This window comes from Fringilla coelebs (genome assembly GCF_963513975.1).
Source record: "Fringilla coelebs genome assembly, chromosome: 3".
In the NCBI taxonomy this organism is placed as follows: Eukaryota; Metazoa; Chordata; class Aves; order Passeriformes; family Fringillidae; genus Fringilla; species Fringilla coelebs.
In genome coordinates this window covers 86,586,024-86,613,664 of record NC_140030.1, presented here as the reverse complement: position 1 = coordinate 86,613,664, position 27,641 = coordinate 86,586,024, and the positions used below count along the sequence as shown (strand labels likewise).

General features: G+C 43.0%; 2 protein-coding genes across 2 annotated transcripts in view; one reads left to right on the top strand and one right to left on the bottom strand.

Moving 5' to 3' along the window:
- The window catches only part of RBKS (ribokinase), a 72,159-nt gene extending 51,891 nt beyond the window's left edge, over window positions 1-20,268 (top strand). The window contains exon 8 of the mRNA XM_084202253.1: window positions 19,269-20,268. Within this exon, the coding sequence (XP_084058379.1) occupies window positions 19,269-19,442 (174 nt within the window). The 3' untranslated portion in view covers window positions 19,443-20,268. The remainder of the gene's footprint in view (window positions 1-19,268) is intronic.
- A 181-nt stretch (window positions 20,269-20,449) lies between these two features.
- MRPL33 (mitochondrial ribosomal protein L33) lies at window positions 20,450-26,532 on the bottom strand. Its single transcript, XM_084202254.1, has 4 exons — window positions 26,417-26,532; window positions 25,538-25,556; window positions 22,863-22,969; window positions 20,450-20,741 (listed from the first exon to the last, which is right to left on the bottom strand). The coding sequence occupies exons 1-4, from the start codon at window positions 26,436-26,438 to the stop codon at window positions 20,692-20,694; spliced, it is 198 nt and encodes a 65-aa protein (XP_084058380.1). The 5' UTR covers window positions 26,439-26,532; the 3' UTR covers window positions 20,450-20,691.
- Between the last annotated feature and the right edge of the window lie 1,109 nt (window positions 26,533-27,641).

The window sequence follows — 27,641 nt, the reverse complement described above, 5'->3', positions numbered from 1 at the left end:
TGCATTAATAACAACTAGTTCTTGTAGCATGTTTTTTATCCATGGACCTCATACTGAGGAAAGGCAACTGCTTAAAGGATGAGGAAACAGAGGCAGAGGGAGCTGAAATTACCTAGGTCAGAAACATGCAGAAGCAGAGCTAAGAGTAAAGTCACTTCATCTCCAGCAAAGATCGCTTATAGGTTTGGACTATGATATTCTGATACTGTGGAAGGCGTTGTTTCATTGGTCAATATAATCTTTTTCTGTATATCTCTAAAATAGAGGTACTTTGGTTTTATTTTCCTCTTTTTCCGCTTTGTCGTTTAGAAGTTTGACCTTGGGTTTGTACTGGTTTTGGAATGTCTTGAATTTTTAGTTAGGGGAAGGAGACATCACTAAGGTTCTTGGTTCATGCATAAGGTTCTTGGTAGGACACTACAGACTCCAAACTGCCTCCGCTTGCTGTTAGCCTAGAATTAGAAGTGCCAAGGAAGTGAAAACCAGAGCTCCCAAAGCTGTCCAGAAGCAGGGTTTATTAGCTTGGGAGCAACCTGGCAGTAGAGCTTCTTGCTCTGAGTTGGTAAATCCACTGCTGCTGTCAAAGCTTACTGTTAGAGCTTCTTCTCTATCACACAGAAGTGATGTTGAAGAAATATGTGTGATCTGCTTCTTCAAAAGAAGAAAATTGCTTCCAGATCAGCTATTGTTTGATATCTTAAAGATAAAGATTTGCTGCTCTTGGAATAAAGCAGCAATACTGAAACCACACACTGAGGATGAATAATGCTTTTTATGTTGCCTAGCAGTTCAGAGTTTCATGTCTGAACGAATGTAATGTGCCTCTTTAAAAAAAAAAAATTATTTTAAATAAAAACAGTTTCTTTTAATTTCCTAAATCCTTGTCCTGCCTCCTTGTGGCCAACAGGTTATTGGCTTGCACATAGCAGAGGATTTTCACAGTTAATTTTGTTAATCTACTTAAATACCAGTGGGTTGTTTTCAGTAAAACAGCTGTGCTTGGTTTATTCTTGCAGCCTGAATGAAAAAATGTGTTGGCCTTCCATTATAAAAGCCTTACAGTGCTTAGCCTGATTATCACTTTGCCTGAAAGCAAGTGGTTTTAAAGCAGCCCTCACAAACACTAAGCAAAATAATGTCATCCTCAACTAACCTGGATTGCTCTGTTATTAAAATAAGCATTAAACATTCCAGTAGGACATGTTACTTTCTTCAAGGCATGCCCACAGTAGATCCTTCCCCAGGGGAAGGATCAAACTTGTAAGGTGGCTTACCAAGCAGCCACCTACCCAGAGGGTATTCAGAGTTGTTCAGGTGTATGCTCTTAGCCTGCTATTTGATACTAAAAAAAAGTTGCTACTTTAAACTGCTCTGACTTCAGCATCTCGAGGGACTGGGCACAATCACATTGGGTTTTATGCCTGTATCTGTATTGATATTGTTTAGATCTGTAGAAGGTGAAGTTACTGCCAGACAAAGAGCTAAATGACATGTGTACCCTATCACAGAATTTGCAAAAGGCTACAGAGTCCTTATTAAAAAACAGAGATTTCCATTTAGGAGATACACATGCAAGATACAAAATTAGCTTCAAAGTCCCCTTTCACTGTAGAAATTTTCCATGGCTGCTACCACTGCTCAGAGTCCTCTCTGCAGCACTGCAACTTCAGTACTGACCCCTGGTAATTCCTGTTCTGCACAGCAATTTTAGGATTTTTTGAACAACAAAATGCTTGGGTTGGTACAGCCACATGATTAAGAATTTGAGTTCTTGTCCCAGTTTGTGTGCTCCCCATTCTCCATGTTCACAGGTTCATCAGAGACACTAAGGGTTGATAGGCTGTAGAGCCTAGCACTTACCCTTGAGGTGGTTAATCTAAGTGTTTATTGGCAGAACATTGGGAAAAGCTGGCTCCATCTCCCACTCTGTGGTGGAACATGAATCTTTAAGATTGAAAATCTGGCGTTTTTCACCCACACTAAATCAATACTATAAAGAGGGAAAAAAGGCTTGTTGATTCTTTTTTTTAGCACTAATTATCTTAGTGTGGGCTTTAGTAATGTATGCAATGCTTCTCATGACTGTTAGCAGAGCTCTCCATACGCAGTCCAAAACATGTAGAGCACGAATAGTCGTTCAGAGGGAAGTTTTGCAAGACATGGTATTGTAAAGCTGAAACATCTGTTTCTCCTGTTATAGCTAAATAGTGCAATGAGCTTTTGTTAAGAAAATTAACTTTCCCTTCATTTTACTAGTTCTTTACTAGTTCTTCCTTACTAGTTCTTGCTGTCTACTTTCTGTATGAAAATTTGGAATAAACAGAAAAATGAGTGAATTAATGAAAAATCATCCTCGAATTTTCTCTGTGACAGAAAGATCTGATTAAGGCCACCAGCTATATCAATTTGTATTTGAAACAGTTGACGTACGTGAGACATTTGACACATAATAAAGTACTAATATAGCTATACATTATATTCTATTTTCATTACTTTAAATAGTTGCTTTTAAATTTACTTGACTATATTAAGTTGAATATGTGCATTTACTTTATTTTTGGAAGAAGCTATTTCTACTCTAGGTGAAACTAGTACATGAAGCTACATTAAAATAGCTGTGAAGGATAATTATATAATTCCATTTATATGACACTTCTGTTGGTAGCAGAAGGTTTCACAAATCATTCACAAATCTGATAAGCATTCCACAGAAAACAATAATATCATACACAGACATTTTGCAGTTGCAAGTTTCTGAAGCAGTTTGCTGCTGAAGCAGGAGCACAGCTGAGGTGGAGCACAGCAGCTGCTCACAAACAGCTGGGACATGACCAAACTCCATCATGACAGAATTGTACTTGAGGTGAAGGGGATGAACCGTGTGATGAACCAGACGATGATCCTGGATTTTGACATCTGCTGCTACAGTAGCCCTGAACAAGCTGTCTTGGCAGAGACATGCATGGTCTCTTGAGATAGAAGACCGCAACATCATCCATACTGGAGAATGAAGCTCTGCTCTTTTTGCCCCTTCACCCTTGCTCTCCCCCTCTGCTTCTGACAAGCACACAAAGTGTAATTTACAGCACTATTTACATCTATTTACATTTACTAATTATATTCTATTGAAACTGCCAAGGAAAATTTGTCAGAAGAATGTAATTACTCAAAACTGGAATATGGCCAGCAGTGAGATTAGTTCCCTTCCATTTTGAAAAAAAGCACTATGGGGTAGTATGGAGCTGAGCACTTCAAGTTATAGCTGGGAACCAAGTCAGGTCCTTGAGGTGCTGCCAGAGGCCTGCCTGAGGCTCAGTATGCGCAGGGGAACTTCAGAGGGGCATTCAGGCTGTCTGGAGCTCCGGGTTACTCAGGGTCTGGGCTTCAGAGCCACGCCAGGCCTCCTCTGGAGGTGGGGCAGTCTGGTGGTCAGTGGCAATGGCAGGCTGGAATGTGTCCTCTGGTTCTGGGATTTGCTCTGTGGTTCTGTGGTTGCTCCTTGCAGCTGGAGGTGGGCTGTCCTGTCTAGGGTCCGTGACTTGAATCGGAGAGCTGGCGCTGGCAGAATCTCTCCTGTGCAGTGGCATTAGTGGAAAATGGGGGGGCTCTCTGAGTAAGCTGGGGCTGCCCCTCTTTTGGCCCTCCATTTCTAGGTTACTGCAGGAAGATCACTTTGGAGAGGAGGGATATCTAGAGTTAGTTTTTAGACCCTCCAGTTTGCACCAGAACCCAGCTTGGATCAAGATGACGAACATATACTTGCACCAATTAGTGTGACTTTCTAATTTTTTGACTCATCTGGTCTTCTAAATGCATAGTATGGTTGCTCTGTTTAAGATCTCTTCATCAGTTGACCTCTAGGTTTACACATACCACTGTTGTGTGGAAAAAGTCCTGCATTAGCAAGCTCACAGCCAGGAGATCAGGCATCTGCATCTCTAGCTTAGGCATAGATGTATTTTCTTGAAAGGCAAATGGATGCACTTGAGCACACGATATTTTAATGAAAATTTGGAATCACTTTTCACAACAGTGCCCCTAGTAATCACAGGAAATCAACAGTCCCTCTTTTAAATATCATGGAGAACCTAGAATGTTTAACTTTGCACAACCACTACATTTACCATGTAATTTCTTATATTACCAGCATTTTCCCTGTCTGGTTGTGCTTTTTGGATGAAGAGATTGCACAACCTGCTAAGAGAGGCTCACAGGTTGAAGTGCTATGCTTGTAAACATGAAAGTCATTTAGGAGAAAGGATAAAATTCAGCATTTAATCTACTCTGCCTGAGATTTTACATGAGCATATGATTTATTTTATATAGTCCTTTTCTGTGCAGTATTCTCAGAGATATGATACATACTATTTGTCATAATCAAAAATGTTACCATTATTTTTTCATGTCAGTTCTGCAAAAGAAAGGCTCATTGCTACAATATGAATTGTCATCAGATGTTTTGTGCTCGAATCTTCTTGTTTCCCTCAGATTTTTTAATACAATTTATTAGATCTGTCTCTTCTATTAGGAGAGAGAATTATGAAGGCTGTCTTTAAACAGTAAATTGCTCACTGCACAGCTTTGTATTGAACTCTGAAGATGTTACACAACCTTTATTTTAATAAAGCCTCATATAAGTGTTTAGCTGTATAATTTTAGATATGTCACAGTATTCAGGCCTGTGCAGCAATTGTGGTCTAAAGAAGGCAGTGTGGTTTAGCAATTTTAACAAAGGACTGATTAAGAGTTCCAGGGCTCTGCAAAAGACTTGCTGTAAATCCTTGGAAGAGTTACGTGTCTTCTTTGTATCCCAATTTATCTGTCCATAAATTGGAGCTGCTATTAATGTGTTGCATATAAGCCATGAGAAGTCTGTTAGAGATCAGAACAGAACCTGGGAGGCCTTTTTCCCAGGCTTTTCATATAACCTCAGGCCAGTTGTGCTTCTTTGGGGGCTTTGCAAACTCATTGAAGTGCTTCTGCTTGAAGTTGAGAGGTCTTGTCTGTAAAAATATGGTTTACACTAAAATTCTCTGACTTAGCTGTATCTTCTGGTTTGGAGGAAGCCTGAGCCAGAGGAGTGAAGTGGACACTGAAATAAAGCCTTAGAATATAAATAAATCCAAAACAGTCCTCCTAATAACAGCAATTCTTTGTCTCCTGACTTTGTGGCCTAACGTCTGAAGCTCAAGGGGATATAAATACAACACTCTGTGCAATGACTAATTACTCAAAATTCTGTGCATCAGCAGAAGTGGGACTTGTGGTTGACTCTAATATTATCAAATGCCTTTGCTATTTAATAATCTTGTAGCCGTGCATTATTTAGCATGCCGTTTGCACAAAGAACAGTGATTTTATTTCAGTTATCTCTCAACAAAGTAAAAATGCAGCTGGTAGTAAATGAAGCATTTGGCAGACAATGTGTCTGATGTACAGTTCTCTAACTTGCTAAGAAAAGAAAAATGTTGACTGTTTAACCTTTTCCTACCCAAGGATGTAGCAAGGAATAAACTTTTGTGGTTTTCTATTTTCTTTTTTTTCCTTAACCCTAAAATGTATAATTTCTTTTTCTTTTTCTTTTTCTTTTTCTTTTTCTTTTTCTTTTTCTTTTTCTTTTTCTTTTTCTTTTTCTTCTTTTTCCTTTTTATTCTTTTTTTTGTTTTCTTTTCTCTTTTTTTTTCTCTTTTTTCATTTTCAGTTCTTTTTTTTCCCTTTTTCCCATCTTCCCTCTCATTTTCAAGGAAAGAGAAGTTACTACTGGGCAAACATCTTATTTATCAGTGGAGTTTATTCAGACACTCCAACACAGAGTAATTATGCTCAGAGTTCCCATTAACATCCCACAAAACGAGAGCATAATAGCTTCCTTTCTTTAACATGCAACCCAAATAGGTTATTAAATATGTTTAGTTCCAGTCATAGCCCACTTTCTGACTTAGCCTTCTGGATTGCCTTTTTTACAAATATGGAATCTATTGAATTTTGGAACAGAAAAACCATGAGGAATAAGTTAATCTGCCAGGCCCTCCAATCAGTGATCAGCACTGTAAGCCTAAATAAAGCTGCATCTATTATGTTTGAAGTTCAGCTGAACTGTGAAAGGGCACATGACTGAAATGACTGCATGTGAGTTGACTCACAGTAAAGTCTAGATGGGACTTGCTTAGTTCCTCATGAGTTTCTGTTTCTGATTTAGGCCTTCTAAAGACACTTCAGTCTGTTAAGGCTTGGTCAGTGGCCTAAGGGAATACAGGTATCCAGTGACAAGAGGGATTGCAGAGTGGCATCCCTCTGCACTGGCAGTCAACTGAGAAAATGTGGAGCGAGCTGGATGCACCCTCTTTCCCCTTGGAGAGCAGAAAGCTATATTATCCCCCTTGTACAAATTGGAAAAGTGGAACAAAAATGTTGGTGACTGGGTGCACTGAAGCACAGGCTAACATTGTTCTTCTCCAAGTTATATAGGGAGTTGGAGTGATGCAGCCAAAAATGAAGCACAGGCATATATTGTCCCATGCCTCTCTCTTAACTTCTGGACAACATTGTCGTGGAAGGAAACACTGTTTATCTGCCTAGTAACTGTCTATTTTAATCTGTAAGAACAAACAATGTAAACAAAATGAGCAAACAGAAGCAGGCTTGTACAGAACAATTTGCAGTCTTGTTTTCCAGTGGAAGATTCCATGGACCACCCAGGCTTTGCTCTAGTCCTTTTCTCAACCACGGAGCATCTAATTAAATCCCTTTCCATTCCTGACTCTAAGTGGAAGAGAGCCTACAGTCCTGTACAGTTTCTTTCCAGATGGAAATGCATAATTTAACAGAGATACAGCTGACAGGGAGAAGTGGGCCCAAAGCAGTATTAGCATTTGCCACAAATTGCATTAAATTACAAGGGGTACTTAATGAAGACATTTTATAAAAAGAAGATTAAAGCCAATATTTAGTTTTTAAGCCCCTTCTAAGATTGTAGTGTGAAAGGCAACAAAAAACTTAGTAAAACTACTTTAGTGATACCAAGAGTTGTTTGATTTTGCTACGCATGATCAGTAACAAGTCATGGCATTGTGTCCCATGGTGTCCTACAGCTTTATTCCATATACACATATGCATACACAAAAAGTTGCTAAGCACCTTACATTATTTTCAACAGAAGGAAAGTACTATGCAGAATGCTGTTTTGTAGATAGGGAACAAAATATGCAGACACTGGCTCTTCAGTGGCAAGTGAACCATTTTCTCTTGTTTAACCATGACTTGCTCATCTTAAAAAAATAGGACTGGAGGAAAATTTTTGTCAGGCTATCAGCTGTTTCATTTTTAGAACTGGATGTCATTGTAAATATCCACATAAAGGAGAAAGTACATAGCAATGCGGAGTTGCTTTGCATTGGATGCTTCTTGAAGAGGCTGTAGGGAGTTTATGGAAGCATGCTATGAGAGCAGGTGCTTTGGCTCCACCACTGGCATACTGAGACACATTCCAGTTTGGAAATTAACCCAGTTGATTATTTTTCTGGACATAGAAAGATAGGGATGCTGGCAGTGTATGTGTAGCAACTCGAGTGTTTTCTCTGCGGGATAATGTGGGAATGATACCACATCCAACATCTGCACCTGAGAATACATTTGAATGAGGTCTAGAGAGGCTGAGTTCTGAAATATCTCTGTGCCATTTCACTTCTGGGATGCTTTAATAAATGAAACAATGGTATAATTTATGCAGGCTGAGAGCAGAGCAGGAAATTACTTTTATTGCTTCTCTTGGGCTAACCATGGAGTGCAACACCAGTCAAAGTCATTACAGCAAAACTTGCTGCATCCCTTTTTTTATTTGCTCTCCTCCTCTTGACTATGATGAGCCCAGCTCAGGGTCTCTCCAGGAAGATGCTCAGTCCTGTTATGTAGCTCACCCTGTGCTGGAGCAGATCCTGGGCTGCCAGTGCACACTAGGAGTGCCAGTTGTAATGGTAGTGAGCACTCTGGAATATCTGAGTTGCAGAAAGGATGAAGAGGAAGGAAGACCAACTGTGTGCAGTCATCCTTTCTAATGCAATTCCTGCAGTTAAAAATAGCTAGTGGAAGCTGGCACTTCTGGCACATCCAGAGCGTCACCTTCCCAAGTATCTTTTTCTGGCCTGAGCTGTAGGAAGTTGCAAATGCAATCCGCTGTGTAATAGTGCAGCATATTCTTGGCCAAACCCCTCATCATTTTTTTCCTCTTGATGGTTAGCTAACAAATGTTAATGCCTCCCTTTCTTCTTTAAAACTGCTCTCTGCAGAACCAAGTATCATCCAGGCTATTGTGAAACATAACTTACTCTTCTCAATTTCTTCACATCAGTTCTGGCTGTGGTGAGAGAGGGAAGGCAAACCTGGCTCTAGAACCCCTTGCCTGCCGAGTTGCCCTGAAATGCCAATCACAGTAACGATAACATTGAACAATATCAGATTTCATTATTTCACCCAACAGAGTTTTCAATGCCAAGTAATTTTTGTCACTACAGAAACCAGAAAGGTTTGAGTTAGATTGGTGATATTGCATAATTGGGTTTTCTAAAGAACAAGAACAGAGAAATGAGAATAGTGGGGAAATCAGGCTTCTTGCTTTTGCAAATTGTGACCACAGAAAATGCCAGAAGTTATATTTCTTATCAAGAACAAAAGAGTTAATCTTTAGTAGCCTGTCCCACCGACAGAATATATTTTACAACTTTCATTAGAGAAATTAAAGGAAACTAAAACTATAAGTTTTGGTGATTTATAGCAGTAACCTATAGGAATGTCTTTAATAGCAAGTTTACAGTTGAGTGCACTGATTTTGCCACTTTTCTCAGGGTTTTTTTTTTATGTCTGTGTGCTTAAAGGTAGACATAGAGACATAAACACAGCTATTGTAGAGAAAGTCATCTGTAGAAAAGCAGATTCCCAAATTCTAGCCGTGATGTTTGTCAGCTGCCCAAATGTCTATAAGGAGTATTTGTTTTATTCATTTCAAAACACAAAGTGATACAGAAATACAGGGAAAAGGTGAGGAAATTCTCTAGAAGCTTGTGTCTCATTGCTGGTATCTGAGATTTTGTTGCTGAAATCATTAAGCAGGCAGTGTGTTGCCTGGAAAGATCTCTTTTACAGGGAATCTCACAGAGGATGCCTTTCTGTCAGAAGCAGTACCTTGGTGGTCACCTACTAGTGAGAGCCCTGTTTTCTGCACAGGTTAAGGACAAGAGAATAAGTGGGTAGTAGAAACAGTCCTGTTGAGCAGAACAGCAGTTCTGGCTTGTAAGTTAATCTAACTGAATTTCAGGGGAGGAGATACAGCTTGGGTAGTCATCAAAACGATTACACAAACTCAGTTGGAAAAAGAATGCAGGGAGCTGGCAAGGGGACAAAGCTGGGGAGAGCTCAGACAAAAAACCTCCTGAAGTTTGGTGGTTTTTCTTCCCTTCCAGGATGTGTAGCTCAGAGGTAGGCAGAAGCAGTGGCCAGCCAACAAAGGCTAGATGCTGTGGTTTTGAAAGAGGCACTCGAGCATATGGAGCTTTCGTGCAAAAATAAAGAATGTTTTTTTGATCAATTCCAGGCGAGATGGCAGTTGTGTCATTCCAAGTGCTTCTCGTCAGATTAGATGGGATCACTAAGAGTCCTTTGGCATTTTCAGTCTGAGAGAAAAAACCCACTTGTGGCTAGTAAAATTGTCCAGCACAGATATTCCCTTCTTCTTACTTAACTGTTGGATTATGGGGTCCTGAAGCCATGTCAGCCTCATATGTGGCACTGGGTGACACAGTTAGTGACAATTTGGCCAGTTGTCTGCTGGTTGGGGAGGGAAACTCTCTGCCAGAATTTCCAGCGTACTATCAAAATACCGTGATGTATTTTGGGCAGAGCTTTGGCTCTAGTTTCATTTCATCATTAAATGATATTTGTGAATTAGCACAGAAGCATGAGCTTTGTTGGGACGAAAGCACAATTTGGCACAAGTGTGACATGAATAATGAAAGGAGTGCAGTACTGCTCAAGGAAATGAGATAAGTGAAGCTTTTGATTAGAGTAGGAGAGTAGCTGCATGTTGTTGAGGCTTGATAAACCAGTTTGAGAAGTACAAATCAACCTTCTGAGGAGCTGCTATATTTAGCACCAGGCTTTAACCACGATTCTTGATTCTGTGCAAGTTCAAATTTTGGGAAAGGTGGATACAGCTCCTGTAGCACAGCTCCTGTGGTACTGAAAGTCCATCTACTGTCTATTAGTGGTGATGTCTGCATACTTCCCTGTTGTTGACACATTGTGGTTTATAACTTCGCAAGAGTGCCACTGGAGAGTTTTGTGTTCAGATGAAATGTAATGAGAATTTTCCTGTACTGCATTTTGTATATCATACGTTTTTAATATGCCCTGCAGGGGGGAAAAATGTGTGGAGGGTCTCTTCTGCTGTTTCTGAGTTTCTATGTGAGGTATGAAATTCCAGATCAAATGAAAGGAGGTCACAGATCAAAGCTCAAGTGTGGAACCAGGGAAGAAGCAGATAATGAAGGCAAAAGTGAACTCAATCCTAAACAGAAGATTTACACAGAAGTGTATCCCAAATTGAAAAATTCCATACCAAAGTATCTATTGCCCTGGTAGTGTAGGAATCAGACCAGTGGTGAGTTGTTTGGTTGACAGGAATCTCACAGGTTCAGCAACATGGACCCATTGTTTTCAGAGTGGTAAATGGAGTTCCTGGTTCCGTGCTCTTACTCCATTGTGTAAGAAAGAAATAAATTTCTCACTTCTCATAAATGCTATCTGGAGTTGAAAGGAGTTTATATGAGCATCATCACACTGAATTGTTTCGATGATTCAGAAAACAGAGTGCTGCCTGTGGGTGAACACTTTGTTGGCTTTCTGGGGTTAGACTAACAGCCTATTATACAGAATAACTTTGTTCCCCAGTGCTGAGCAGCATACTGGAATATTATTATCCAGGACATAATAGGAGAATGTAGCTCTCCTGCGATCTTTCCTAGACTTCTCAGTGTGCACTAAGAAAAAGCCACCACCTCACAGACACCTTGCAATATTTTTCTTGTAAACAGTGAGATGGGAGCTCCTCTGTTCTTATCCTGATTGAGAGTCCAGCAGAGCTGTGGAGGTCTGCTTAATTATTTTGCATATCTCAGTTTTAGGGTTCCCAAGCTGTGCCTCACTTTCAAAGGATGGGTAGCTCATGTGAGACTCCAGTTAGCCCAGGAAAGATCTGGAGCTTGGGATTCAGCCCACAGATGTCTGAAAGTGGGTGTTCTTAACATCCTTGATCTTAAGTTGGGGTAATTTCCCATCATGTGAAATGAGAGCACTATTACCTGCCTTCAAAGTTGATGCTGTATATGGGCTTTGAAATGTAAAGCAGATACTTTCATCTGTGCTTTTCAGATGACATACAAATTAAAAATTGCAGAGTTGTGAACGTTGTATGTTTTATTTCCAACATTCACCACAAACCAAACATTTCAGGGGAATTCATGCATCTGTAATGCTTGTCACTGATCTTTTTAGAAACAGTGCATAACTTAATGTAGTAGGATGTTTCAGAAAGGAAAGAAATTGCTTGCAGGAGGCCTTGAATTGAGATTAATCTCTCAGGAATGTAGGGGGTTAACGGTCAGGCTGATTAATCACTGTTAATGACCCATCAGGAAATCTGTCAGGAAGTGGGTAGAAATTCCTGATGGCTGATGTGAAGCATTGTGTGGTATGCTTTGGTTTTGATATTTCCCAACTGATAGTCCACACTGGGTGTGGTTTAGTTACCTTTTGAGTTCTCAAGACATGTGAAGGACCAGATGATATGATGGCCTTGTTCAACTTGAGTAAGTGAGGAAGAAACTTTCCCCGTTCAAGGCTCTGCAAGTACCTCACAACATAAATGCAAGAAAGTCAGGAATCGCTCCTTCCCACAGCTTCCCAGAACAGTCTGGTAAAGATGCAGAAAGGAAGCGTGATCATTCCCTCATTCCTCCAGACCCAGCCCACAGGCTATGGGGGGAAGAGTGGAACAGGCAGCTTTCCCTGTGTGAACAAGGAGCCAGAGTATTAAGGCTTGGATACACAACTGAGTTAATGAATTGCCTGGTGTTGACTGAGGGTGAGGTTTCACAGTTGGCTCAAGCTGATCCAAGATCATGCTGAAAGGAGTGTTTCTAACCTCTTTCTGGTTTGCTGTGGACTAGCTATCATGTGGTAATACAGCAACTTGCTGATCTGGGTGGAAACTATTGTTTCTTGCTCAGTGTTGGCCGGCCCAGTCGTCAGAAGGATCACAGAACTGATCTGCCTCACTGCTTGGCCACACAAGTGCTAAATCTGATGTTGGGGAGGGCGTGGGAACATGAGACAAGTTAAAAAACATGAGTGGGGACTGAGCCTTTCAGCAGTAGCATAACCATGGATTGGCTTAAGCCTATTATGAAACTGCAGTCTGAATCACTGGAATTAAGAGTGCACTGTCAACCTACAGGGAATGCAAATTAAAATGTGTTAGCTTACACCTCCTGCCGTTGTTAAACACTGGCTGAGCTCAGCCATTCTGCACATGGCTGGGAGGAAGGAGCTACGGTGGGGCAGCATCTTAACAGTTCCCCATGACTTTGCCTGGAGTGTGCAAACCGCATCAGACAGCATTGGAGGGGCTTGTGGGGAAGGCAGGGGGGGAAGAAGAAGAAAGGAAGAGACAAGCACCACTACCATGATTCTCTCTATGTATTTTCCTTTGGCTTAGGGTAACATCTGCTCTTTCTTTGTGACAAGACTGCAGAAACACTCAGTTGCCAGAGGACAGATTAAGTAATAGAGTTGGAGATCCAGACCCTAAAGCTCTGGGGCACAGTGTGCTTTTCCTAGTTCTTCTCCTTTATTTTCAACCCAAGTAGCTTTGCAGTGCTATCTAGTCAGTACCAAAACCCTAACTTAGACCTAGCCAGGCAAGCCCTGCTATTTGATTCAAGTTCATTTGGTTCTTATTGCTAAATTTGGTAGTTCCCAGTTAAGGACTTCCTCCCGCTTTGTTCTGGCTCAAAATTCCATGCAAAGATAAAGGAATAACAGCATTAGTGGAAAATCACTTTGTAATTTTCAAATATTTCATGTTTTAGGGGTTTGTGATGATAGGTCTCCTCCTTTAAGTGCAGCTGTGCAGAGGCACACCAGTATGTGCAGGGTGCCCTACAAAGACAGCAATGCTTCCACACAGGATTAGCAACCCCAGACACTGTGGGAGTAATCATCCTTGTTAGGCCTTGATTTTAGGAAACAATTTGAAGATAGTCAAATCAGTTTCATTTCAGGAGAGATAGTGGAGTTAGTTTAATTTAAAGATTGTCTTGATTTAAACTGCCAAAATATCTTTCCAGTGAAACATGAGGAAATATGTGGGGAGGAAAACATTACCCTCCCAGAAAATAATTTCTAAAAGTATTCCACAGGCAAATAAATGCAGAAGTATTAAAAAAACCAAAAAACCTAGCCAGGCACATTTCCAGAAATAAATCATTCTCCATCACATAGAGGATAAACATGGGTTCTTTCAGGAAGAAGGAAATCATAAAAATCCAAAAGCTGCATAACCGATCCAGCCCCTGTGAGTGGGGTTTTCATGGCAAGGTTTTGGTAATGGGGGCCTGCAAGAATGGCTTCTCTGGAAAGCTGCTGGAAGCTTCCCCCATGTCCAACAGAGCCAATGCTCCAGGAGGGATCCACCACTGGCCAAGGCTGAGCCCTTCAGTGAAAGTGGTAGTGCCTCTGCAATAATGTAGTTTTACCCCTTAAGAAGGGGTAAAAATAGTGCTGTGCAACAACAGCTGGAGAGGGGGAGAGAAGATGTGACAGAAGCAATGGTGCAGACACCAAGGTCAGTGCAGAAGGAGGGGCAGGAGGTGCTCCAGGCTCTGGAGCTGAGATTCCCCTGCAGCCCATGGTGCAGACCATGGTGGAGCAGCTGTGCCCCTGCAGCCCATGGAGGTCCCTGGGGATGCAGAGATCCACCTGCAGCCCGTGCAGGAGCCCCACAGCAGAGCAGGTGGATGCCTGAGAGGAGGCTGTGACCCCATGGGAGGCCTGTGCTGGAGCAGGGTCCTGGCAGGAATGTGCAGAGAGGAGGCCATGCTATAGCAGATTTGGTCACAGGACTTGTGACCCCATGAGGGACCCACACTGGAGCAGCCTGTTCCCGAAGGACTGAACCATGGGGAAGGGACCCACTCTGGAGCAGTTTGTGAAGAACTGTAGCCTGTGGAAAGGACTCATGTTCCATGGAGAATCCCATGGAGAACCTGTGGCAGGGACCCCATGCAGGAGCAGGGGAAGAGTGTGAGGAATCTTCCCCCTGATGAGGAAGGAGCAGCAGAGAAAACGTGGTGAACTGGCCACAATCCCCATCCTCTCTCATCCTGCACTGCTGTGTGAGGTGGAGGTAGACAAAATGGAAGTGAAATTAAACTTGGAAGAATAGAGGATGGGGGAAGGTGTTTTAAGATTTGCTCTATTTTCTCTCCCTTGTTCAACTGAGCAGGGGAGTGGCAAGTAGCTTTGGTGGGCACCTGGTATCCATCCAGGGTCACCCCCACCACACACTGTCATCAAAGGATATTTTATTCCCTGAGCATTTCAGCTGAAATTATCCCTTAGACAAGACACAGACCCAAATGGCACAAGACTATCTGGATATATCCAAAGGCTGTAAATGTTTCTCCAGTTCCACTAGTAACCTTTCACCAAAGCACAGCCCAGGGATTCTTGTAGGGAGTCATAGGCTTTTCCCACTTGTGAGCAATGGATAATGGATAGTGAGTGCCTTTGCTGACAGCTATTTTTGTGTTACATGGGGCTAATTTGCAGTTCGGGTACAGAGTAGGCAGAGGTACAGCAAGGAATGTTGAGCAGATGTGACAGAGCGATAACATCCTCAGCATAATCCAGTATCACACAGTTGTGGAGAGCTATAAATACAACAGGAGTTCTCCAAGGCCCAGCTCCTCCGACAGAGTTGGGCATCTCTGCATTGCCATGGATGTGGGCTGCACTAAATCAGTGCAGTCCTCAGGCTTCGTTTATTTGTGCACTTCTGTGAATGCTCCTTGGAGGCTATAACCATCATCGTGAGCAATGTTACCGGTTCTACATCATGAGGCACTTTTTGGCAGCTTTTGGATTGATGTTTTGATTTATTCACTACATGAAGAATTCATCATTACAGGCAAAGCATTTCTCTTGTACTGCTGTACCACAGCCTTTTCAGGCATTTCTTTGGGCCTTGGTAACATGCTCTTACAGTGTACTTAATGGAATGAATCCATGTTAATAGCTAGACTGCACAAGGACTGTAACTTCTTAAAAATCACCTGAGAAAGTTTTCTGAGGTTCACTAACAACATCAGGTTTCAGGAGTCAAAGCCCTCTCATGTTCTTCCATGGCTGCTGTTGCTCTTGTCCAGGAGGACAGCTGGGAGGGCAAAGGCTGAGCAGAAGATTGCCCTGGAACAAGGCAGTGCAACTGCGGCCTCTCTGTGAACTGTAGCTTTTGGCCTCTTGGCCTCAAAATTTTTTTGGTGAGCAAGTCATCTTATTGTATAAGTGAAATGCATCCTAATAGTCTGTGCATGATGGATTGGAAAAGGCTTTACATGCTGGAAAGGCTGTTGAACAATATAGTTTCCACTTACAAAGCAGTTTCCTTAAAAAGCTTCTCAGGGCAGCATCGTATAAAAATAGTTATACTAAAGTTGTGAACCAGCTTCTGACAAATCAGGACTAACAAAAGCTAAGGTATAAATAGAAGTGTTTTCATGGGTTTTCTCTTCTCTAGAGGCACACAATCTCAATCAGTGCTGGATTGTAAGAAACAAAAATGCCCTTTTCCAGACACACAGGAAAACAAGGACCTTACAGACTAGTGGCACAGAATATAAATAGGTTTTCAAAACTGCTTCAAACCCATAAAAATTAGTCAAAACCATGACATTTGTATTTAGGAATGAGCCACAGCATATCAGACAATTTTAAAATCCAATTCTTTATTTTATTTCAAACAAACTAGCATCTCCTGCTTTAAAGAAAGGTTAAATACATTATACTTTCATAATTATGGAATGAATTGTCTCCAGGCACTCAAGGATATGAGGATTATCTCAAAGTCTGCAGTGTATTAGAATTCCCGGAAGACAAATGCTGAAGAATGTGAAATATTACATTCTCTGTATTTATATTTTGTCAGTGGGCACTCTCAATGCACCTTACTGGTCATTTTCAAATTAATTATTTTGGTGAAGTAGGTTAGAATTATTTTTCTTAGAGCAGGTTTTGAAACAGCTAAATATAAGTCTACTATTTGTTATTCCAGTGTTTGTGTAATCTTGATTTTACTCTGAGCCTGTGCCTCCTAGTGCTCTGTGCAACCCATTTCAGAATCTACCAAACCCAATGTAGTTTAATCCACAGTACCAAAGAAGGAAGGTCTGTTTCTGTAAGTCAAAAATAGTTCTTACTGCAGTTAACCTTGCAGCTGAACCAGTTGTGCTACTGCTCGTTTAGTCATGTTTGACCAGTCCTGTCTGCACACACCAGAAGCAAGGCTGAGCAGGGTATCTACATAATCAGTCTGATGCATGATGCTGTTCTCAGTGCAGCAGCTCCTCTATTGAAAACACCCCCCTCACAAAACATTCACTTACCAACAACTGAATTTATGATACCCTTTGGGTCTGTGATAGCTGACTTTGCAGATACTGACTGCTTCAGTCTATGCATGGGAAGTGAGGATTTCTGAAAAAGTTTACTGGCATCAAATCCTTCTGCATATTCTATAATCACCCTGTAATTTTTTCTCTTGCAAAAAAAAAAAAAAAAGCTGGGGGGGCCTTTTTCTATTCTGGATTGGAGTCTGCTGTTCTCTCCCTTTCCTGCTTTCAGAGCCATTTATTATTGTTCAGCCACGCTAAAAGGGAGATCCCCAGCCATCTCACAGCCTCAGAGCATCACCCATGAGCAGAGAGCCACAGTAACATTGCAGGGAGAGCTTACACTTCATCTCACTGGCGCACAGACTAGGACCTGGGTGACATGTGGTTAGCGTTTTTTTGTTCCTGTAGCCAACAGTGCAGCAATTATTAAAGAAAACCCCAAAAGACAGTATTCTGCTCCATGCTGCTGCCAGGTAACAGTTTATGCCATTTGACACCAGATATTCTGAGTATTACTCATTAAAATATTTGGCTACTTCCATTTCCCAGTGATCACTGTAGAAAATGTTCTTCCTGCTAGAGCTACAGCAGAACAGATCTGCATGCTGAAATCCTACTCCTGTCTGTAACAACAGCACCAAAATAGCTTTAATAATTAATCATGCAGTGATTAGATTACAAACTCTGAGGTGGGATGGAGATTTTTGTATTATGCATCAGACAAAAGACACTGGCAATGCTTAACTAGCAGTCACCTGCTCCTGCTCCACCTGCCATTGTGGGAACACTCCGGAAACCAGAAGGGAGACAAAGGCCCAACAGAAATTGATAAAAACCTTCACCTGCCCCTGGTATGCTCAGGATTACAGAACTGTTGAAACAGGTGCTGCTACAGCTGCATGCAGGGGTACAGCTTTGCTTATTAACTTGTCATTTGCCAGGCCGTGCTCTTCATTGTAGTCTGATAGAAGACAGCATTCAAAGTCCAGGCCAAGCAAGAGTTAAGCAGGGAGTTTTCTGACTGGAAACATCAATGCAAACAGCCACTGTGCCAGGGCTGGGCAAGAGAGGCCAGGTCTGGGGTAGGGCCCCTGTCCTGTGCTCACCCCTGTTAGGGTCCCTTGCAGTGCTCTGCCCTGTCAGCTGCTTGCAACATTAGGAACAGATTTCTGTGGAAGTGGCGTTGTTTTGTTGGAATGATTGTATATGTGGCTGATTTCAAGGCAAGTAAGAGTATAAGACTGAGAAACACTAGTATCCAAAATTAGAATATTACTTCCTAGTCTTAACTTCCATTAGAAATTTTGCTGAAAAACTGTTTTGACAGTTTTTCCAGGCCCTTTGTTCTTGTCACATGACGCTTGGGGCCTATTTATTACAAATACCGGGGCAAAATCTCTCATCCATATGCTGGATCTGTGAATGAAATAAGATAACACTAGTGTGTCTAGTTTAATGCCTTCACTGGTATAAAAGTATGATTTTAAAAAAGGGACCTTAGGACCAGTTTTATGGTACCAACAAGAACTGGTATCAGTCTGGCCTTAGAATCAAGACAGTTTTAGGGGAGGAGAGGGAAAGAACACTGTGGACTGAAATGAGCAAATCAAGTTAAACACGACCATCAATCAAGTTAAATTTTGCCAGTTGCTGGGGACACTTCATAGCACCGAACAGCTAAACAACAGTTATTGTTAAGAAGTGCTTGGGAGGCAAACAGCTGTCACTCCCTGCTGACCAGAGCACAGCCAGCAGTATCTGGGCAGAAGGGTGAGAGTCAGCTGGGGTGTGGCTGGTGCCCATGTGGGACAGATGTACTCCATGCCTCCCCAGGGCTCCCACGGGGCACGCAGGCCATGGCTTGGGAACAATGGGTAGCTCAAGAGGGCCACGGCTGCCAGAGTTCCCAGTGAATGTCACTGTCCTCATCCTCCATGGTCAAACTCAGCACAGGTGGCAAAGCTTGCCCCAGGAATAAAAGTGATTTATGTGATAGATACAACACTAGTTTTTAATGACAGTGGGGTCTTTTTAATAAACAACAGCTAAGTTCTAAAAGTGTCAAAACATATCCCTCTGCAACTAGGAATTTACACAAGCCACATGGCTTATTTTTTCCTCCTCCTTTTCACTGCCCCTTCTACCACTGACCTTTATAAAAAAAGGAAGTTAAATAGGAGAAAAATAGCTTTAATGAAACATCAAGGTTGAGAAATCAAAATCAGACACTCCAGCAACAGGAAGTTTCAAAAGCAGCGTTCATAACAACATCTTGCTGAACTGTGGGCATGCTTGCTTTGCTTTTTCTTTAATTTTTAAGCCATATTATAGTGTGCACCTTGACTCAGCAGCTGGGCACAAGGATAGTATTGTGCCATTAGTTTAACTTTGCAAAATTTCCTAGGCATAGAAAAGTGTATTGAACCCAACCCCTGAACAATTTCCTGACCCCTGCAATCAGTGCTACAGCTTGTGTCTTTCCGGTAAAGGCATCTGAATTGTTTCCCTGTGCAAATACACTTAAGCTTGTTTGTTATTTTATTCTAGGGCGCTGGAGACAGTTTTGTGGGAGCACTGGCCTTCTACCTGGCCTACTATCCCAAGTTATCCGTGGAGGAAATGATCAGGAAGTCTAACTGCGTCGCATCAGTGAGCGTCCAGGCACCGGGGACACAATCTTCATATCCTTACAGGAAGGACTTGCCTCAGGACCTTTTCTAATTGATTGTCTAGCTCACTGTACTGATTTTATCTCATACCAGACAGCATTATTCTCCTGACTGCACTGAGGTTCTCCTCTGCTGGAAAGGCCAGCAGAGTCTCTTTGCTTCTCATTTCAGGAATCCTGTGTGTTCCTGTTCTACAGCAGCAGATGGGGTGCGGGTGATGGCTCTTTCAAACACAGCACAGCAGGTCTCTCTGGCCCCACAGCCCTGTGGCCGTCCCACACTGTGTGCCTTACTGAACTACACGAAGTTCACTCAAAACACCTGCGGGGTATTGGGCTCCTGACAGTATTTGTACTTGATCTTATCAGAACTGCTTATGTGGAATGGCAGCACATGAAGCAGAGCATTAGCTTTGAGACTACAACTTCAGTGCTCAAGCACCAGGGCCAGTGTTTGGCTCACAACAAAGCCCCGTATATCGAGCCTGGGCCCGCCTGTGTGTGGCACTGGGCCTGCCCTCTGGTGTGGCACTGCACTCTGCTTCCCCACACTCAGGAAGGACCCTCCAACTGCAAACAGGACACGACTGCTACTGAGGTAGACTTTGAAAAATGTTTTCTAGCCACATTGCTCTGAACACAGGCAAGCTAATTAAGGAAAAAAGCTTACAAAAACATCAGAGAACTACCTTGTCTGTTTTTTTCATGTTTGACAAAAACCCAAGAATGAAAAATCTGTCCTGCTAACCTGGCTGAAAATTATACAGGCCTTTAACCATGTTTATAACTCATCCAGAAACTCATCTAGGTTCCCATTCTTTCTTTCCTCAGAAGGAGCTGGTGCAACATTACCCCTCCAAGTAATGACACCAGCCCGTGGTCACTACTGTCGCATCTGTGGCTGGTAGGTTAGAAAAACTTGCAATCCTGCCATTGAATTCCTGCTGTGGAAAATGTTAATTTTTATTGCTTTGTAAAACAATAGTTCCTTTGAAGATTACAGCCTCTTTCACAATAGAAAACACAGACAATGGGATTTGCTATTTAATTTTTTTTTAATTGAGCATTGTAAAAATAACTCAAAAGATAAATAAATGTTACTGTGATGATCTATGTCCAGACATTAAGAATTTTCTCTCTCTACATTGTTTTATTCACAATGGCCTTCAAATCACAGGAGACGGTGATCCCAGTTCATTTCCTCTCTTTTCAGCCCACGTTGCTGGATTTCTGAATCAGTGTTCACCCCATCCTCCCCTCAGACCATCCTCGTCTCATGTATAAATCAAGTCCAGTCATTGTTCACACAGAACGGATTTTTCTCTTCTCTGTGAAGAGGACACGTTGTTTTGCTACAGGGGGGAAAAAAAAGGAGAAAAAAGAATCCGTTAAGAAGCCTGAAGTGTTAAAATTCAATTCAACCAGCCCACGTTCCTTTTCTCCTGGCTGCCTTCACTGCTTAAATGAGTGTGGAGCAACTGACTGGCACAGCATTGTTGTTAACCAACTCCTGAAGGAGTTTCGTGGTGCTTTCACTTTACCACATGTAATTTTTAGATCCTAAGGTGTCCACTTTACCTCTGTGAGAATAAGTGTCAGAATGCAAGTGACTGAAAACACTCAACAGCTGCTCTGTGTGACTATTCTGAGTCACAGCTGTTCAATGTAGGGACAAAAATAGGTTCTTTCTGCTTTCTACTACTCTTCAACTCCAGAGCCCAAACAACTACAGATGAGTTGGATCCAGTTGGCCTCACAGACTGACTGAGAACTTAACCAGTTGTCCTGTGGATCTCTCAGCGAGGCACAAACTGGCTGTGACCACAATGCCTGATGCAGATGTTTGCAAAAAAACATGCACAGGGCAGGTTAAGCATAGTCAATACATTAATAAAAACCAAAAATTACAAAATAAAGCAAAGCAAAGCTTTAAAATGTCATCTGAAAATCAACAGTTTGGTTAGATTCATTATATGAATTCCTTTGAAAGCTATGCAAGAGTAAGCCACACAACAAAATCTCTTCTTCCACAAAAAAGTTTCGTTTTAAGAAATACTGCAGATAGTACAGATTCTGTTGCTGCAGTTGGGAGGTAGTGAAACTTGGGCAATCCTGCCACTACTTCACTAAAATGCCTTATTCTGTGGATGTCCCAGGTTTCTAAGAAGTATAAAACATAAGGTGAAAACACATGCCAAGTGAAAATGCTTCCAAACATATTCCTGATGTGAGTTGTTATCTAGACTCAAATTTCCTTCCCTTCACACATGCAACACTTTCTCACATCAATTTCTCACTTGTGTTCTACTACAGGCTACAAAGATCAAACCTTTCTTCAGCAACCTACTACATGTTCTGAGTTCTTCTCTTTCTTCACTTCCCTACAAGTTGCAAAGCCTCTGGAGGATCACTCTGCACACTGTTTCAATGCAATCATTTATTTTTCTTATTCAAGAATATAATCCCAGAGATCTGTAATTGCCCTTCTGTGTGGAATTCAAAATGAAAGCCACAACCTCTGTCACCTCTGTAAACTGCATATTGCTTCCCTGGTGGTTTCTCTCACCTCTCAAAGCTCCTGTACTGTTAGCTCTGAGAATGAAAAGGTAGTCCTCTAACAAGAACATTTTAAGAAAAAATAAACTTGAATCACATGCATTATCACAGCATTGAACTGGCCATGCATTATCTACTTAGAGCTGCTTAATAAATTTCTTATATCCTACAACTTTAAATAAGCCTTTTTTGCATTAGCTACACCATGTTATTTCTAATATGGTTTGGTTTAAGCTTTTTAACATTAAATTCAGCTTTTTAATGCTAACAACAGAAACTTGAACTCTTAGTCACATTTCAAAAAGCTGGGTGAGCAAAAGACAGTGTGGCAGGTGCTATAACCTGTCCAACAAATCAGATTCTTAAAATGAGAAAATCTGCAAGGACCAGGGGAACATAAAAGAATCCACCAACTGCCATCTGGAGAATGATATCATTTGTGGAATAGGAAGAATCTGTGCCTATTTCTTTAGAAGAAAAAGTCCATTTTGTAAGAGGTGGTTAAAATTTCTGATCTAGAGCTCCCATGGCAGCTTAACAGAACACTTCTGTTGATGCATACTTTGTGCCTGCTTGTTGGAGGTAGCACAGTCTAGCAAACCACACAAAGAAACAGAATGAAAGAACTCCTGTGTCACTTGACTTCGCCAGTGACATGTGGCATGGCTGTCATCAAAGTCTCTGATGTGTCAGGCAAGTCATTACTTTGTTTCACTGCCACAATCTGTAAAATGAGGGTAACATTTACTTCCCACTGGAATGTCATGAAGAACAGCAACCGTACAGTCATTTGAGTATGAAACATGTTATGACATATTCTGCTTAGATGGGAAAAATCCTGTTGCATTCAAATCTTTTCTCCCACAGAGTCAGAGAAGCTCACACAAAGCAGGCTGACTTCTTCCCCGAGCCCTTACCGATGGGATCGTATCTCAGCAAGACCAGTTTTTCCTGCAGTCGCAGTCTCCTGATGTTGAAGCAGTAGCCTGTCTCTGCAGCGCTCTTCATCCTCACCAGAATGTATCTAAAGTCAAAAGAGTTGTCTCTGTGTCAGTGCACAGGCACTCAGGGAGGGCCCACCACATCTGCCAGGGCACGGGCCAGTGGACAAACTTTCAGCACAATCACATAAGACACTTCATTTCAACTTCAGGGATGAGAGTATCAAAACTATGTATGCTTAACTTTTAACACTGACAAACACTAAACCATAAGCTCCAGCATCAAGTTTAAGTAAGTAATTCCTTAAGGACATTAAGGATATATCCTTAATATACAAGGATACAAGGCTACAGAGAAGTAGCTCCTCTAAAAAACAGTGAAGTGGGAGGAATAAAAACAGGAGAGACAAAAAGAAATTGGGAAAATCAACATACAGTTGAGTCACTAAGGCTTGAAAGCTAAGGGCAAGAGAGGAAGGATGATGGTAGTTAAAGATGTTCAGGCTGTAGATAACACTGTATCACAGACTATCACTTCCTCATGCAGAGAGGAAGCTAAGCATTTAGGCTGGCACAAGAGGCATGCAAAAGGAGAAGCAGAACCCCTTGGTACCATCCTGCTAGAGATACAAAACTTGTTATTAACCCAGCCAGGGGAACCCCCTTCCCCGCTGGAGGGCTCTTGGTTTTCGGGGCAGGCTGGCAGCAACTGCGGTGTCCCAGGAGCAGGAGCCTGAGGAAGCTGCTCCACACCGCCAGTCTGGAAGTATGCCAAGATCCAAGCAACTTCCCGAACAGAGGGCATCTTCTGTAGTTTCAAAAGAAATGTAAAACCCTCTAACCAATCTGTAAATTATGTCTTTCTCTTCCATTTCAATGAAGAGATGGATACATCTCAGTTAGTTTTCCATTTTCCTGTATTTTCCTGTTTCTAACACAAAATGGTCTGTCAAAATGAACCCGTTCTTCCTCACTTGTACAGCTCTGACCAGTTACTTCCTTAAGCTCTTCCTTTTCAGCTTTGCAATCTAATTTATACTGAGTTCAAAATAAAAAGAAAGACACTGGGTTCCTGCAGACAACTGACCGAGCATATTCTTGGGATTATCCCTGGTTGCTGTCCTCTCCTATACACTACTGCAGGTGTGCTGTGAAGCTTCAGCAACCACAAAGACTCCTTTCCCTATATCTCACTCACTTCCTCAAAACCTCTGTGCAGTTTCCCCTTTCTGGGGGAATCAGTGGCATCAGTGTGGCCAGGCCTTCAAATTCTTGTGCACCACACATTTAAGGCCAAGCCCATTCCAAACAGAATGCTCAAAAAAATTACTCCCATGTGAAGGACTGTAACAAGGAGCAGAGGCAGAAAACACTACAAAGCTGTCAGGGCAGGAAGGGGAGTGGAGAAGGATAAATGACATAAGAATATATTCCTGGAGTGCTTATGGGACTGTAAAAGAACAGAAAAAACATTGGGATAAAAACTAAAAGGGAGTGTGTGGTAGAAATCCCTACATTAACATTAGTAATACCATTTTAAGAAGCTACTTTTTTACCTTGCAGAAACCTCCTGGTTTGCTGTGTTTGTTTTTATGAACAGATAACAGTAGAACAATGAGAAGTCAAACTGCTCTCTTTCAGGCCCATACTTGGGAAGTGCTTTCTTAATTTAAAAGCCTGACAATTGTGCAGAAATTCTGTAACAGAAGAATCTGTTTAAATGTGGCAAGTGGAGGGCAGATTCTTAAAAAAACCAAAATACAGAAAATGTACCAAAGACCAGAGATCCCAGGCATGTGTGGTATCAAGTATAATACACTCACACAGAATTCAACTTCTGGGAAGGGAAAATAGGAATGTGTCCACATAAATGTAACAGTTTAGCCTCTTGGATTTGTCTAGCTAATATTCTTACAAATACTGGATAGAGCATTTTGGATCCAAGTCAGTTTCTCCACATGATCTTGTTTCCTTGTGCCCACGTTGTAAGAGCACTGGTGTGCTCAAAGCACATACTCCTTTCTTTCCAATCCTTAACACAGGTCAGAGGACTGTGACTAATTTCCTTCCAGAGCCCATTAACATCTCTGCTGAGCTGGACAACAGAGCAAGCTGATATGCCCAGAGCACTGACTGCACCCCATCCATTCCTCACATCCAAACTCAGGAGTATGCTCAGCCTGGCAAGTGTTCTGCGCTCTGGCTATGGCAAAGCTCCACAGCACCTGCCCAAAGTCCACATCACAGACAACAAAGACCCATGCTGTACCTTAGTTTACTCTCCTCAGCTAAAATGGTATGACAGGTGAACAACAGGAAAAATACTTGGATAATTTACAACCTCTCTAATCACAGAGCACAGAGGTGTGCTCCCCCCCATGCAGGGCACTTTGGAGATTACTGCTGAGCTCAATGCAACAGCCCATAGGACAAAACCTGCCTTTGCTGCAAGTCAGAACCCATGGGAGAGTTTCACACCGTTCTGTACTTACCTGTGAGAAGACACACATACAGAATGGCTGAGAGGATGCAGCCAGACTCAAGGACTGGAATTCTCTCAGGTATAGTAAAAATAATCTAGAGAAGCTTAACATTTTGTAAAGATACAACATAACAGTAATCAAAAACTGGCGAGGAAAACCATCACTTACTTAGATTTGCTCTTGGCCACTGGTTTGGTTTTTTTTTTTCAGCACGAAGAAGAGAAAAACAGAAGAAACAGTTACCATTTTATCTTGTTTCCTTTATATGCAACATACAAAGATTAAGTGTGTTCCATGGCCTGGCTTTGCTGAAGCCCCAGAGAGAGTGCAAAGAGATTTACTGTCACAATAAAGCATCACTCATTCTTCCCCGTGCTGTCAGCTCTTTCTGCCATCATGTCACCTTTGTGTCTGTGCAAATGCAGTGCCCAGCACGACAGGCTGCACTTGCTGCACCCTCCAGATGTTCTCAGTAAGTTTTCAGCATCAGAGCCCAGTACGAATTCTCTGGGTGAATGTGAAGTTAAGACAGGTGTGAGGAGCACTGCTGGTGCAAACTGCAGTCTCCCGGATTTATTTCCACCCACTCCGGCTTCGGTGCCTGCTGTGGTGCCAGCACAAGGGTGTGCATGGCCACAGGGCCAGAGCCGGGAGCCCTTCCCGGCTGAGCCCGACCTTCCCACGGGCCTGCTTTGGGCATGAAACACAGCAGCACAGCATGAAACAGGCGGAATTATTCTTCTGTCACCTCACTGCATTTAAAGTAATCATAAATCTGCAGCGCGAGTTCAAACCCCCACTAAAATTACAAAAATAAAAAAGGAAAAAGGTTATGAGGCTATGTATATTGTGTCTGTGCAGGTCTCGTTTAGGTGACACTGTCACACTGCGGTTCCTCCGGGGCACGCTGGGAGGCCCCGCGGCCGAAGGAGGGGAAGGCCGGGGAAGGGCCGGGAGAGGTCAGGAAGGTCGCGCCGCCGGGGCCGCCCGCCCGCCCCCACAGCCGTCCCCGCCGCCGCCCGGCCCCGCCGCGCCCGCGCCACTCACGGGCCGCCGCCGTCAGGAACATCGCGCCGGGCCCGCCGCGCCCCGCCCCGCCCCTTCCGCCGCCACAACCGCGTCCGGGGCGCGGGGCCGGGCCGGAGGGGCAGGGCCGGCAGGGCCGCACCGCCCCGGGGCGGGGCAGGGCAGGCGGCGCTCCCGTGCCCGTGTCTGTGTGTCTGTGTCTGTGTCTGTGTCTGTGTGTCGGTGCCCGTGTCCGTGCCAGCGCCAGGGAGCCCGGTCTGGGAAATCCGGGATGCTGTTGTGGCCGGTATCCTGGGCTGCATCCCGCACAACCTGTGGCCAGCAGGCCCAGGAGGTGATCCTGCCCCTCTGCTCAGCCCTGGTGAGGCCACACCTGGAGTGCTGTGTCCAGCTCTGGGCTCCTCAGAACAAGAGGGACTCGGAGCTGTTGGACAGTACCTAGTGGAGGGCGACACAGATGATTAAGGGACTGGAGCATCTCTCTCATGAATAAAGGCTGTGGGAGCTGGGCCTATTTAATCTAGAGAAAAGTGAGAGGGGATCTCGCTGGAGCATATAAATATCTCAAAGGTGGGTGCCAAGAGGATGGTGCGACAGGTCAAAGTGCAGTGGCCATAAACTAAAACAAAGGAAGTTCCACCTCAACATGAGGAATAATTTCTTTGCATTGAGTGTCAGAGGACTGGAACAGGCTGCCCAGGGATGTTGTGGAGCCTCCCTTTCCGGAGACATTCAAAATCCACCTGGACATGGGATGTGTTCCTTCCTGAGTGATCTGGTCTAGGTGACCCTGCCTTGGCAGGGGGTTGGGCTAAATGGTCTCCAGAGGTCCCTTCAAACCCTGACAATTCTGTGATCCTGTGATCTCCCCATGCAGGCCTGTCTGTGTGTCTGGCAGTGGCTCACGGCAGCAGGGCCAGTGCAGAGGGGGACATGCCTGGCCATGATGTCCCCACAGTCTGTGCCCTCTGGCTGGCAGCACACTGGGTTCTGTCCCACTGCATGGAATCATACAGCGGTTTGGCTTGGAAAGGACCTTAAAGATCACCTCATCCCAACTCCCTGCTGTGGGCAGGGACACCTCCCACTAGACCAGGTTGCTCAGAGCCCCAACCAGCCCACACATGGCTGTATCACATTGCACTTCTCATCAACTAAGACCCCCAAGTCCTTCTCCTCAGGGCTGCTCTCAGTCTATTCTCTCATCCTTCAGTGCATTTTAGGCATTGGAACAGGTTGCCCAGGG

Coding starts and splice junctions, on each gene's coding strand:
- MRPL33 (XM_084202254.1), bottom strand. CDS start 26,438: ATGTTCCTGACGGCGGCGGCCC. Junction 20,742..22,862: donor GCTGAGATACGATCCCATCG/GTAAGGGCTCGG, acceptor TCCCCCCTGTAG/CAAAACAACGTGTCCTCTTC.